Source organism: Syngnathus acus, chromosome 10 (assembly GCF_901709675.1).
Source record: "Syngnathus acus chromosome 10, fSynAcu1.2, whole genome shotgun sequence".
NCBI classification, from domain to species: Eukaryota; Metazoa; Chordata; class Actinopteri; order Syngnathiformes; family Syngnathidae; genus Syngnathus; species Syngnathus acus.
Genome location: NC_051095.1, coordinates 7,557,802 through 7,570,958, shown reverse-complemented (window position 1 = coordinate 7,570,958; position 13,157 = coordinate 7,557,802). Strand labels below are relative to the sequence as shown.

Genomic DNA, 13,157 nt, shown 5'->3' with positions numbered 1-13,157 from the left:
ATCAGATGGGAACGTTTCGGCTCACAAACTGCTGAGTCGATTTGACTGACGTCACATTTTTCACAGTGAAGACGCTTCCTTATTGGAGAACCTACAGAAACACGTCAATTAAAAGTTAATAGAAGAATAAAAACAAAGACGTTTTTTAAAAAAAAAAAAATCTTATAGCGTATAAATGGGTTGCTCCCCCCAAATAGTCGTACATATTCATATTTACATTTATGCAATTAATTTTTCCTTAAACGCAGTGTTTTCTATCATTTTAATCAATTCGATTTTTATATCTGTCAATAAACACGTCAATAGGAGTGAAAATAAATTTGTATAACGGTGCATTTTTTAGTGTATGCTGATATTCGTTGAAGTCACGCAAGATTTTTTTTTTAAAGGGGAGCGCACTATGCTTACTTGAAAAATAAATTTCAAATCACTGTAAAATATAATTTTTTGAAACCCAATCAGCTTATAAAATACATCAATTCAATTTACCATATTAACAAGAGTGTATCGAATGGCATTTTCAAAGCAAAAAACATTTAGAAATACATGCAAAAAATAAAAGTGTCTTCATGGAATGGTCCCGGTCAGTCCAAACTTTTTATTATTATTATTATTATTATTATTTGCGCTTTTTATTTTTTACTTTGTGGCCTGTGGTTGGCGCCTCTCATGTAAATGAAGGAATTGTGGAAGAAGGCCCACTCTCACCTGATGACATGCCCCCTCGCATGGGTGTGTGTATCTGTGATGGGGGTGGGTGGGGTGGTGGGGTCACTTTCATTTGGATGCAAATGTAAAAAGGAGTTGACGTCAAGGCGGCTGGCTGGCTTGCAGACTTTTAGTGGCATCTTGTCAAGCAGCAGCAAGCACATCATGTGAGAACACCAGCCAACTGCACGGACTACAACAAACAAAAGAAGGGGGGACCCCCATTCTGGACCACTTTCACGAGGATTCCCTTCTAGTTTTTTTTTCACCCCCTTTCAAGCATGTGCCCGGCTTAGACTTGTTCCAGGTCGAACCTCCTCCACGAAGCGCGAGCCAAAGCCATGTATGTTGGATACCTCCTGGATAAAGAGAGCGGCATGTATCACCAAGGCCCCGTGCGGCGTTCCAGCATCAGCCTGCCCCCCCAAAACTTCGTGTCCTCGCCGCAGTACCCTGACTTCAGCGGATACCATCACGTCCCCAATATGGACTCGCACGGCCACGGTCAGGCGGCGGGCGGCTGGGGGCCGTCGGCTTACGGAGCCTCCCGGGAGGACTGGAGCGCCTACGGCATGGTGCCCCCGAACCCGCTGGCCACCCCCGTCAATAACTCGTCGCCGGCGCAGGTGTCCTACTGCTCGGCCGAGTACACTCACATGCACCCGCCGCCCGCCTCCGCGCTCCTGCAGCCGCCACCGCCCACGGACGACGGGAGCGGTGGAGGCGGTGGCAGCGGCGGCGGCGGCGGGAGCGCGCACATGTCGCCCGACCGAGAAAGGCGCAACTCGTACCAGTGGATGAGCAAAACTGCGCAGTCTTCCTCCACAGGTGAGACACGCACAAAAAACAGAAACAATCAGACAAACATACATTTCATTAATAAATTCGTATTTACGTTATTTTATCCTTAATACATATTATTTTCACACTCGGCACGTGAACAATTTAACTTTGTATTTTTTGGCACTTATAATATGGCAAAGAACCATACTTGGTTTCTAAAAGGTGTTCTTTTTCCTTATTAAATGGGAGCATATTTGGATCCCCACTGTGATATCTTTTATATATAATTGAGTGTAAATGACACCCATAATAGCCCATGGAATCCTATTTGTCTTTAACGTGCTAACGTGCATGTCATTTAAGTTTATTAACATGTGTGGTTTCTTGCACACTTCCTTAAATTTTGCAATCCTATTGGTTCCAAAGATCCATATTTGGTTCCCAAAGTCGTTTTCCCCTTATTAAATAGTGCCATAGTTACCATATTTGGTTCCTAAAAGTGATGGCCAATAATAATAATAATAATAATAATAATAATAAAAATGGATGGATGGATAATATAAAGGGCCAATATTTTGTTTGCACTCGTGCAGCAACGATACCATATTTGGTTCCTCATAGGGATTTCCATTTGTTTGATAGCATGTATTACGTTCTTGATATGACAGTGTACTACTTTTGGTTCCTAAATGTTCTCCTTATAAGTCATAGTCACAAAAAGTATATTTGGCATCTTTAAGGGCCAAAGAAGTATGCTGCATTTTTGGTTGATAAATGTTAGAACAAAGAACCACATATGGTCACTAAAAGCTATTTGTCCCAATCAAATATTGCATAAAGTACAATTAAAAGAGCAAGAATCCATAATACTGCTTTTGGTTCAGCCCAGTGACATTTTGCTTATTTGAATGGCTTATTGTATTGTGTAAAAAAAAAAAAAAAGATCATATTTTGGTTCCTAAAGTTTATTTTTGTTTTATCGGCGGGTGCATTTTCACACCACAATTTGGGAAAAGAGGCATGTCTGCTGACTGAAAAAAAAGTCTGCTTTTAATTCATGGGAAATGAACCATATTTGGGTCCTCAGAGATATTTTCTCCCAATAAAGTACTTTATGTTTAGGACCACTCTGCTTAGTTTCCAAAAATATGTTTTGGCCTTATTAGTACTCACATATTAAACTTATTAAACTTAATATTCTCTCCACTGTTAATGGGCCCACAGGCCCTATTTGGCTCCTTTCCAGCACAAGGCCCCAATTGAAATGTGCTTCCTCCCAAGGATGCAAACTTGTTCAAATAGATCAACCATTGGTCATTAGCTACATTAGAATGCACGATCAGCATCGCTAACAACAAGATTATCGACTTATTGATAATTATGACAAAACGAAAAACCAGTTTGAATTTAGGTTGCGCATTTAATGGCTACAAATATATTTAACAGCCTGCACTTGTATTTAATAGTAACTAAACTACTGTGTAAGGATAAACAAATATTCAGTTAACATTTTATCATATTTATCTAATGAAAAAGCAGTTGATTTGTGTGAAATGTAATTGCATTTTAAATATCAAATAGCAACACATTTTTATTATTAAAATAAAAAGATAAAAATGAAGATAAATATAATTGTTTATTTATCTTTATGTATAGATAATAAAGTATTGGTTACCAATTCATTATTTTGTGTATGCTGTTTATCTTATTTAAGTGCTGTTTAAATAATTTCGTGAACATAATAGAAATACAATAAAAATATTCTATCAGTATAGTAGATTTTGTGACTTAGATTTTGGTGTAATGAAGAATTGGTTTGGAGGAGTTATATAGCGGATCACTTTGAAGTAGAATGATCAATTATTTCATAAAAATAAAATGCATTTAAAATTGTACATATGTTGTTCATGTTTTATGTACAATTAATTTCTTAGGGGAGTCATTGAAAATTAAAATTTTACAATAAAGTGTTTGACATATCCAATTCATACCTTGGATTTTAAACTGTTAAATAATACATTTTAATTTTAATTAAATTAATCAAATATAATTCATTTGTTTTTTCAAAATGAACTATAGCCCATTACATAGCTTACATCCATTGTCAGTATTTATTGTAAATAATTTCAAAAAACATTTTCTTGTTGTCTTGTTCTTTTTTCGATTCTTTTAATCCTCATCACCGAATAATTTGTGTTTTAAGAACCAAATGTGGTCCTTGAACGCACACAAAAGTTTGCCATTCATAAAATGAGTCAAATCAGTATTGTGACCATGGCCCGGCTCTGCACCTCAGCAGCGTGCGCGTGACGTCATCACTACTTACGTTACGTTACACGAGAGGGAGACACGCGCAACAAGGCAGAGGGTGGGGGATAAATATGCAGATCCGTTTATTGACACCATGAGCAGAATTCAATCAGATAAAAAGGTTTGTATGAAGTGTGGAAGTCTATTAAAGTAAAAGTAGAATGAAAGGTGAATGCTCGTTGACATAATAAAAAAACATCCAGATGAAAACGACAGATGAAAACATGCATGTGGCATATTGGTATGTGGTAAATATAATTTAACTATTCTGCTGTGTATCTTTGACAGTGATTGATCAAATATACACACCTTTAAAATGCTGGGTTAAAAACATTCCAATTTGGGTTGAAAATTGGACTGACCATATAAAACACATCATAGTTCCGTTTCACACTGGCATGAAAGACAATTTAATAAAATGAAACATGATTGAAAACTAATTCTGTGCAGTTGGCAGTAGAAGGGGCCACAAAATAACTTGTGGGTTTTGTATTCCAATGCAGAACTGCCACAATTTAACATGTCATGCACGTTACAGGCTAATCGTGGTCAAATTATTATTTCAGGACTACACTGATTCATGTGCACATATACAATTTGCAGTGACAATGTAGTATTTTATGGCTACAAATGACTCTTTTGTGCATGTAATACCTGCACTGGCCTCCATATTTATGGGTACCCATGCATAACATGTTAGAACCCTTAAAAGATTTCATTTTTATTGCCAAAGGTTAATCTCAGACTTAAAATTATAGAAATGCACAGAATCAAACTCCACCCATGGTTATCACAATCCCCTGCATGAAGACCAAACTAACTTATTGGTGCAGTTGAGGAGGAGATGAAGTAGCAGCTGCACTCCAGTCACTCTAAAATTGTACTCTAAATAAAAACTAAATATAAAAGATATATGCAACCTGAAAAAGTAAGAAAAATCCATTCTTGGACTGATTTTATCTGCTGGCTATCGTGTGTGTGTGTGTGTGTGTGTGTGTGCGCGTGTGTGTGCGCGTGTGTGTGCCTGCTGCAAGAATTCAGAAATCCTGGTGAGTGACTGGCTAGTCCACATCAAAGTGGACATTTGCGTATGTGAAGAGCAAAGAGCAGAGATGCGGATTTGATGCTCACAGCTGATAGGGCCGGTCCAGGCATGCCGAAGGCCGGCTGCCGCTTTCTGGTCCGACCAGCCCTGGCTCATGTCTACGCGCTGTCTTTCACAATTTTGTAAGCCCATGGTACATGTTTCACTTGAGAAACAGCACTTAAGCACACTAAAAATGTTCTTGATTAACCATGGAATTAAATTCGGTGTTTCACGATTATATGTGTCTCAGGTTAGCTTAGCAATTAGCTTCACTTCCCCTTCTTTCCATCCTTTTGCGGTGATATTGGTCAAAAGTGTTGCTCATTCGCAACCGTGGATGGGATACGATGATTACTGACTTAGGAGTGACTTGGAAACGTGCTTAGCCACATTAGTAGACAGTCCAAGCTTGTTGCTAGCTCGCAAAGTCTCGCATCTAGTTTGTCTCTCAATAACGATATATAAGTTTGAAAATTCCCTTTCGTTTGTGTCTAGCACCGCATGCAAATATTCCCATTGCAAGGGCGACGTGAACTGTAGCTGACATCCAGCCGGCCGAGTATTCAAATAACTATTTCAGAGTCTGCTCGAATGTAGCATTTGTCACACACAGTGTTTGGAAATCTCAGCTCAATGATAACTGCAAGTGCATGCTTTTGTTTTCCATGTGTCCCGCAAAGGGAAGACAAGGACAAAGGAAAAGTACCGGGTGGTGTACACGGACCACCAGCGGCTGGAGCTGGAGAAAGAGTTCCACTTCAACAGATACATCACCATCAGGAGGAAAGCCGAGCTCGCTGTCAACCTCGGCCTGTCCGAGAGACAGGTGGAACACGCAACACACAAACGAGAAAAAAAAATTATTAGTAGCATTCGTTATATATTATGGTGTTTTAATTTAATTTCTATTTAATTATAATTAAAATAATCAGTCAAATGTTAATACACTAGTTTGCGACTGATCCATTTGTAATGTAAGGTAAATGATGAAAATTAATATGATTGATGGAGATTATTTAATTATTGTGAATTTATAATAATAAAGTTTTATAATGAATAAGGTAAAAAAAGATTATGAATTAAAAAAATGTATGTTGTCGTGCAACAAGACCTTCATTTAATACTGTAATTTATTTGTAGTTTAAAAAAAAAAAAGGCTTTAGAAGGGGGATTTTACAATACACAGGAGAAAAAAAAGATGAAAAATAAAATTGAATAAAAGAACTATCAATAAAATAAGATAAAATGACAAAAAATGAAACATACTTTAGGGATTAAATACAATTAAAACGAGATACATTTAAAAATAAAGTGAAAAGATAAAATCAAATAAAAGTGAAAACCAACATATAATATAGTAATTAAATTTCAAACATTTCAAATGAAAACGTACAACAAATGACAACAAAAACTCAACAACAAAATAAAGCAAACAAAAAATATGATATGTGCTTGTGTATCTTGGCTGTAGGTAAAGATCTGGTTCCAGAACCGGCGTGCAAAGGAGCGCAAGCTGATCAAGAAGAAAATGGGCCAGTCGGATGGTAGCGGGGGCTCCGTGCACAGCGACCCGGGTTCTGTCAGCCCCCTGCCAGTTCCGGGCTCGCTGAGTCCCACAGACATCCACGGCACCCTGTACCCTGCCCCCCATCCACACTCTCATCCCCATCCACATCCCCATTCCCATCCTCACCCGCATTCCCACCCCCACCCTCAGCCCCCTCCAGCACAGGCCATGAGCACGTTGCCGTCCATCAGGAACATACAGCAAGTGACTGTGAGCCAGTGACGTGGCGCCAAACGCGCGGAACCAAACGGAGCACTCCGACACGCTGCAGCAGGACACTTCACTCAAAATGCTTGGCTTTTTTTTAATAAATATAATAGTTTCATTAACTTAGCAGGAAGAGGAGGAGGAGGACGAGAGAAGATGAAAGGGGTCCAGGGGTTCTAACTTCTAAAGCTTGACGACATTGTTTGTGAATTTTAATGAGATATAAATGTTTTTGGGGGGGATGTGATGTCTTTGTTTGTGAATAAAATGAAAACTCAGGGAATAATCATGTTAAATTTTCAAGTGTAAAAAAATATATGGATGATAATGGTATAGAATGGTGTTCTATGGCAATTTTAACAGTGTATATAAAATACTTTTTTTCAGTATTTGTGGAGTCTATCCATTAAAAAAAAGTTAACACCATGTTTAAAATGTGAGTTTAATTGCTAGAAAACATACATATTTAACAAACAACTTTAAATGCATAGTAATTATTTTGAATGTCTAAAAAATGTTTAAAAAAATGCAAAAAATAAAATATAAGGAAAGTTTAGGGGCAGTGATAAAATGAAAAAGTATTATGTATTAAAGTAGTTATGGGCACTGTGCATTTTTAAAAATATATAACAGCAGAGGCCCGCATAATTGGCTCAATGGTAGTGGTCGTCTCTCAACCCCAAGGTTGGGGGTTTGATCCCCGAATTTTGTGACCATGTTAAAGTGTCCTTGAGCAAGACACAAAACTGCAGTTGCTGCAGTGCGAAGCGCTTTGAGTACCAAAGATAGAAAAGTGCTTTCCAAGTGACATCCCATTTACCACTCAATAAAGTTTACTTATGGGGGTTATTCTCAGTAAAATTTGTGGTGTGAAATATGGGTGCATCTTACAAATGAGGCCCACTTAACACTTGCACCTTGCAAGCCCCATATAATAAATGTGTTCAAGATATATACATCATTGTAAATGGAGTGCTTGGGTCAAAAGGGTCAAAGTACTTGGTATTATTTATGAGAGCCCCTCTTGTCTTTCCACTCAAAAATGCCAAGTAGTTTGAAAGCTTTTCTACAGTCATGAAAAAACATAAATGTCCTCCACTGCATATATTTTTAGATTATTTATATTTGGGAATATGATCAATATATGGGCAATTTCATTTTATAGTGGTATCAAATCTCAACATTGTACAAAATTGCCTTTTTGGATGTAAAATGTTCGGGCATCTCTCCGACCTGACCTTCTCTCATCGTGCGTGCTCGCTCTCACGCTCGTACGTCCAGACGTGCGCGCGCGTCTCCGCGTGTGACGTCACGTCTCGCTGTCCCAACATGGCGGACTTTGATACCATTTACGAGTTAGAAGACGACGACGAGGACGAGCGTGTCGTCATCGAGGAGCGCTTATCCAGATACTGCGCGGATCCCGTTGTGATGCGCGGCGCCGGACACATCACAGTGTACGTTTCTTTTCCTTGCTTATGTTTCGTCACGGTGTCGTGTTTTGTTGCAGCCACCTCTGCGTCTTGTAGCTTGTGTAGCCGCTAGGTAGCTAAGTAGCTCACTTAGTGAACAAGAAATGTCCCTCAGGGTGTTGTTTTAACACGAAGAGAGCGTCTCCACCACCTGACGTCTCCATGGCAACCTATAACTTGAGGCTGTTGTTCGGTGTGGTCCAGCCGGCCGAGGAGGACAGTGGGTGACGCGACGTGACGTTGGCTAACGAGCTCGACGACACGCACGTCACGTCAACGTGTTTAACTTGGACGCCGTTGACCTTATGAGTCGCGTACGAGCGTGAAAAACGTCACTGTGCACTGAGGAGGTTACTTAAAGCTAAAACTGGCACCATCTGTGCATCCGACATCGTTTGTGACGTCACTAGCCGATCTGCCAACGCTGTTGAAGCCTCCTATTCAAGGTTTAAGAACGATTTGCTAAGTTTTATTTTACTTCTTGACATTTTTATGTATTTTACTTGAGTTTAACTTCTTTTAAACTTCTTTAATGGACCTGTTTCTTAAATTGTAATGATTTTTTTCCCAAAACTTACCGTTGTTTATTTGTTGTATTCAGATTTTAAGATCTTTATTTTTATTAATTAAATTAAATTGTATATTTAGCTTATTCTTGTTATTTAATGACTATTATACTATCGATTTTTTTATTTGGCTTAATGACCATTTTCACAAAATATTTTTCTTTGACAGAGGCATTTTCTTTCTGTTGAATCTATTGATTTATTTATTGAATGGACTGTTTTTCATGACACTGGAGCACTTTGGAAATTGTGGCCTGTGCATTTGTACATATATTGCTGTTTTTTTTGTTTTGTTTGTTTTTAATTTAAGCGAGACCAAAAAGAAGGCACTGATTACATCTTCATAATGTTTCTCATCTCCATGTGTTTGCCTGTGTGCAGGTTTGGACTGAGCAACAGATTCGATAGCGAGTTCCCATCTATTCTCACGGGAAAGGTACATTTGCACATTGGAACTTTTCTTGTGCTTTCTACACACTTCCAGATGAACAATTAAAAGGCACAGCGCTTCTTTTGTCTTCCCCATTCAAACATTCCTGCTGGCGGATTGGTCGCATCCACACGGGCCCCGTCAATGAGTAAGCCGCCAGCGGGGGGGTGGGCAGGCCGGTCTCGACCGCGGGGTCCGACTCCAGGTGACGAAATAATGCTAGGGCGAGAAGAAAAGGGTCCGTTTCCTGGGTCAGACGAAAGAGCACAAAAAGGCTGCAGGGCCGCGTGCGGGGCTGAGGGAAGTGCGGGGCAATAAAGCGCACCTCCGGCATTGTGAGGCCGGCCGACATGTGATGGACGAGCTCACAATTATGATGATTGAAGGGTGCACATCAGGCCCTGCTGGGCTTTATTCCCAGCTCTTTGCTTGTTTGCAAAGAGACCTTTGCATCCTGTCATAAAAGATTACGACCCCCTTTTATGGCGTACAGACTCGGGGCCAGCATCCATTCAGCTCGGTGCTGGCCAGCTTGACCGCCCGCCCGCCCGCCACAGGCTGCACTTCTGCTGCTTATCTTGTCCTTTGAGGCCAGGGACAATGTTGGAAGATCGCGCCTGCGCAGAAAACATCTAACTGTCAATTCCCGACAAAATATCGAAAAAGACTACACACTTCAGTTTATTCCAAACAAATGTCATGAATGTCAAATATGGCTGAATGATAAGGAAAATTACTGTTATTGCAACTGCGTTTGCGATTATTTAAAGTTCTTCTTCCCAAACACAAGCAATAAGTAAACCATGCTGCTCTCGTTTTTATTTGGTTGCAGGTGGCACCGGAGGAGTTCCGCGCCAGTGTGGGTCGCGTCAACGCCTGCCTGAGGAAGAACGTGCCGGTCAACGTCAAGTGGCTGCTGTGCGGGTGTCTGTGCTGCTGTTGCACGGCCGGATGCAGCTTGTGGCCCGTCATATGTCTCAACAAGAGGGTCAGAGAAGAGACAAAATACTCGAGTGCCCCAAACGACACTTTTCGTTCAGGACTCATCGGTGTTCTCTTCCTACCACAGACAAGAAGGTCCATTCACAAGCTGTTAGAATGGGAGAACAACCGATTGTACCACAAGGTAGCTAACTTCCGTCCGTCTCAGTTGGTCTCTGTGACTGTCTTCTTTTCATTCATTTTTAATCTCTCCCGGGTTTTTTCCCCTTCTGTGTTTCTTTGACTTCCTCTCCCTGTCTATGTGTCACTTCCCAATTGGGTCTTCTTTTTCCCCATTTTTCCCATCTTCTCTCTCTTTCTGTGACTGTTTCATTCTCAGTTTTTGTTAGTCTCTTACTCTGTCCCTTTTTCCTCCTTTTTGTTTTTTTCTTTTCTCTCTAACTCTCTCTTAATCTTTGTCAATATCTTTCCTAGTCTGGTTGTCTGTGTCTGTCTGACAAGTGTTTGTGTGTGTGCGTGCGCATGGACATAAAAAAAGCCCTTCAGCATGTCTGGCCACAGTTTGACCTCTCACATGCCAGACTGTGTCTGTGTGTGTGTGTGTGTGTGTGTGTGTGTGTGTGTGTGTGTGTGTGTGTGTGTGTGTGTGTGTGTGTGTGTGTGTGTGTGTGTGTGTGTGTGTGTGTGTGTGTGTGTGTGTGTGTGTGTGTGTGTGTGTGTGTGTGTGTGTGTGTGTGTGTGTGTGTGTGTGTGTGTGTGTGTGTGTGTGTGTGTGCGTGATGAGTCTATTGATCTGGTCTTTTCTGTTCAGCTGGGCCTGCACTGGAAGCTGAGCAAAAGAAAATGTGAGAGCAGCAACATGACGGAATATGTAAGTTGTGTTCATCCCTTCTCTTGTTTTAACTGATTATTACACAACATCACCACAGTGCACTTATGACAAGTGTGAACTGCTATTAAATGAAAGTAACATGATTTTGTGTGTGTGTGTGTGTGTGTGTGCAGGTGATTCTTATAGAATTCTTACCCAAGTATCCAATATTGAGACCAGACTGAAGATGCAACCTGCAATGCCTTTTCTACTTCAGTGCCTTGTTGGAATGAAAGAACAAAAACAGCGACGTCCGCCCGGCTGCCCCCCAATTCCCAATGCAGCTGTACGTGAAACTCTTGCCACACTGTCACTTTGCTTTTGAGCGCATTTTGCACAGCCTGTGAGACTCGTCAGCCCCTTTGTTGCACTCCTTTTTCATGATTGGGTGGGGTGGGGGGTCAGTAATAGTGCATTTATACCCCCAGCGGAAGATGTTACGGCCTTATGTTTCTTTTTTAGAGTATAAAATAGAAGGTGAATTCAATGCTACGTTGGCTTGTCTGTTTAAACCCATGCCCTGGCAAGTTTCCTTCCCTCTGTGTAAATACTGTTAACATCAAATGTCCATTGTTTACATATTAGCTGTCGTTGTTGCCAATGAATTGCTGTACCGGTTTTTGAGTTTGTACGGACCTGTTTACCTTGTAAGCCATATAGAGTATATGTAGTTCTAAAGAACCTAATAATACGCCACAGTGTTGAAGCTGTCATGTTTGCCAATAAGATTGGAACCCTTCGTTTGTGTCATTTGTTTTTGTCGAGTTCACACGTGTCAAAGTCGAGGCCCAGGGGCTGGACGACTTACACTAAATAGTGTCATACCCTTTTTCAATAAAATGGATTTATTTTCATTTGAGCAAAAAATCTATGGCTAAAGAGCAATTTTTCTGAACTTTAACGGCTTTCTAAAAGCATTTATTTTTACCCAATCCCTTAGTCAATACAATTTGCTGTTATAAATCTGAACAAGTAAATACCATATGGTCAAAGGAATGGAACATTTCTGGAAGTTTGGTTAACTTTTCATGGGAATTTAAACTGGAAATTTGGGAATTACTCCACATGGAAAATGTTTCATGGCAATTTGTGGTCATTTAATCTAAGATTTTTTTTTCTCCTATACCACGTGACGGCATTAAAATACCTTGGAAAACAAGCCCAAAAATATATTTGCTATTACGATCCATGTGCTGCCACTCGTCGGTGTTCTGATGAATATTGCATTGGTGCAATGAGGTTTAAAAAGATTAACTCACCCATTTTTTGGTCATCTCACGGCGCCATCATTTTCACATTCTTCTTCCCTATACTGTCGACTGGACTTGCCCCTGGGCTCACATTTTGAACATCACAGCTCACCCGTTTCTGGTTTTGGCCCCGTTAGCTTTACTTGTAGCTGGGCCATTTTTAGGTCAAGGTACTGCCAGCATCAAATCTGCTCATTTCAGTCAGATGTGAAAAATCCAAGCAGTTTGCTCCCTTTTCTTAGCCATACTGGTCTCTGAGGAAAACCCTCATTTCAATGTGGCACACGATGAAAACAGTGTAAAGCTTCCGGTTTAGTTTGATCCTAACGTGTTGTTCTTGGACTTGTGTTACATAGAAGACCAGATGCTTCTTTTGTTATGTTTTCTTCCATGGCTGCATCCATTTTTACTAACTAGAGTGCCTCTCCAATAGTTGAACCACAGTCTTGCAAGACCTAATTTTATGTCCTGTTAGCATTTCTTCAAAATGTTTGCCCACGTGACCACCCATCTTACAGGAAAAGCAAATAAAACTCATTTGGACATTACATTTGTTGTCAATCGTCTCTGCCCCACAAAACTGACCTCGTCCAAATCTTGTTAGGCAAGTCGCGGCGATGGAATCGTTAACTTTAACAAGACGGCCCGCAATTACTTGGACACGAGTGTTACAGTCAAGTAGCAGCAGTAGCAATATAAACTGGTCACCGGACCTCAAAGTGAGTCAAGCAATAGAGCCAGAGTCCCTTTTATGAGCCTTTGTCTGATTGTTTTCATGTCAGCCAGCCTGCTGGCCTGCAGCACAATCCTCGACCAACATCGATAAGATAAGAAAGTGAAACATTTACTGTCATACAAAACCCATAACTCCATTTACAGGTAATGAACATTTAGATTCTACAACACTTTCTGATCATTTGGGACTGAACAGAACATGAGGCCTTTGGCAGTAGGCGATTCTGTC

General features: G+C 40.4%; 2 protein-coding genes across 2 annotated transcripts; both read left to right on the top strand.

Annotated features, from left to right (window-relative positions):
* The first annotated feature begins 1,049 nt into the window (after positions 1-1,049).
* cdx4 (caudal type homeobox 4) lies at positions 1,050-6,677 on the top strand. The gene is made up of 4 exons (XM_037261652.1): positions 1,050-1,536; positions 5,569-5,714; positions 6,360-6,530; positions 6,606-6,677. Exons 1-4 carry the CDS (start codon positions 1,050-1,052, stop codon positions 6,675-6,677), a joined length of 876 nt encoding a protein of 291 aa, XP_037117547.1.
* A 1,276-nt stretch (positions 6,678-7,953) lies between these two features.
* On the top strand, positions 7,954-12,740 carry chic1 (cysteine-rich hydrophobic domain 1). Its single transcript, XM_037261653.1, has 6 exons — positions 7,954-8,119; positions 9,082-9,136; positions 9,963-10,118; positions 10,200-10,256; positions 10,884-10,943; positions 11,078-12,740. Exons 1-6 carry the CDS (start codon positions 7,992-7,994, stop codon positions 11,126-11,128), a joined length of 507 nt encoding a protein of 168 aa, XP_037117548.1. The 5' UTR covers positions 7,954-7,991; the 3' UTR covers positions 11,129-12,740.
* Positions 12,741-13,157: the final 417 nt, after the last annotated feature.

Coding starts and splice junctions, on each gene's coding strand:
- cdx4 (XM_037261652.1), top strand. CDS start 1,050: ATGTATGTTGGATACCTCCTGGATAAAGAGAGCGGCATGTATCACCAA. Junction 1,537..5,568: donor TGCGCAGTCTTCCTCCACAG/GTGAGACACGCA, acceptor TGTCCCGCAAAG/GGAAGACAAGGACAAAGGAA. Junction 6,531..6,605: donor TCCACGGCACCCTGTACCCT/GCCCCCCATCCA, acceptor CCCCACCCTCAG/CCCCCTCCAGCACAGGCCAT.
- chic1 (XM_037261653.1), top strand. CDS start 7,992: ATGGCGGACTTTGATACCATTTACGAGTTAGAAGACGACGACGAGGAC. Junction 10,257..10,883: donor ACAACCGATTGTACCACAAG/GTAGCTAACTTC, acceptor TTTTCTGTTCAG/CTGGGCCTGCACTGGAAGCT. Junction 10,944..11,077: donor GCAGCAACATGACGGAATAT/GTAAGTTGTGTT, acceptor GTGTGTGTGCAG/GTGATTCTTATAGAATTCTT.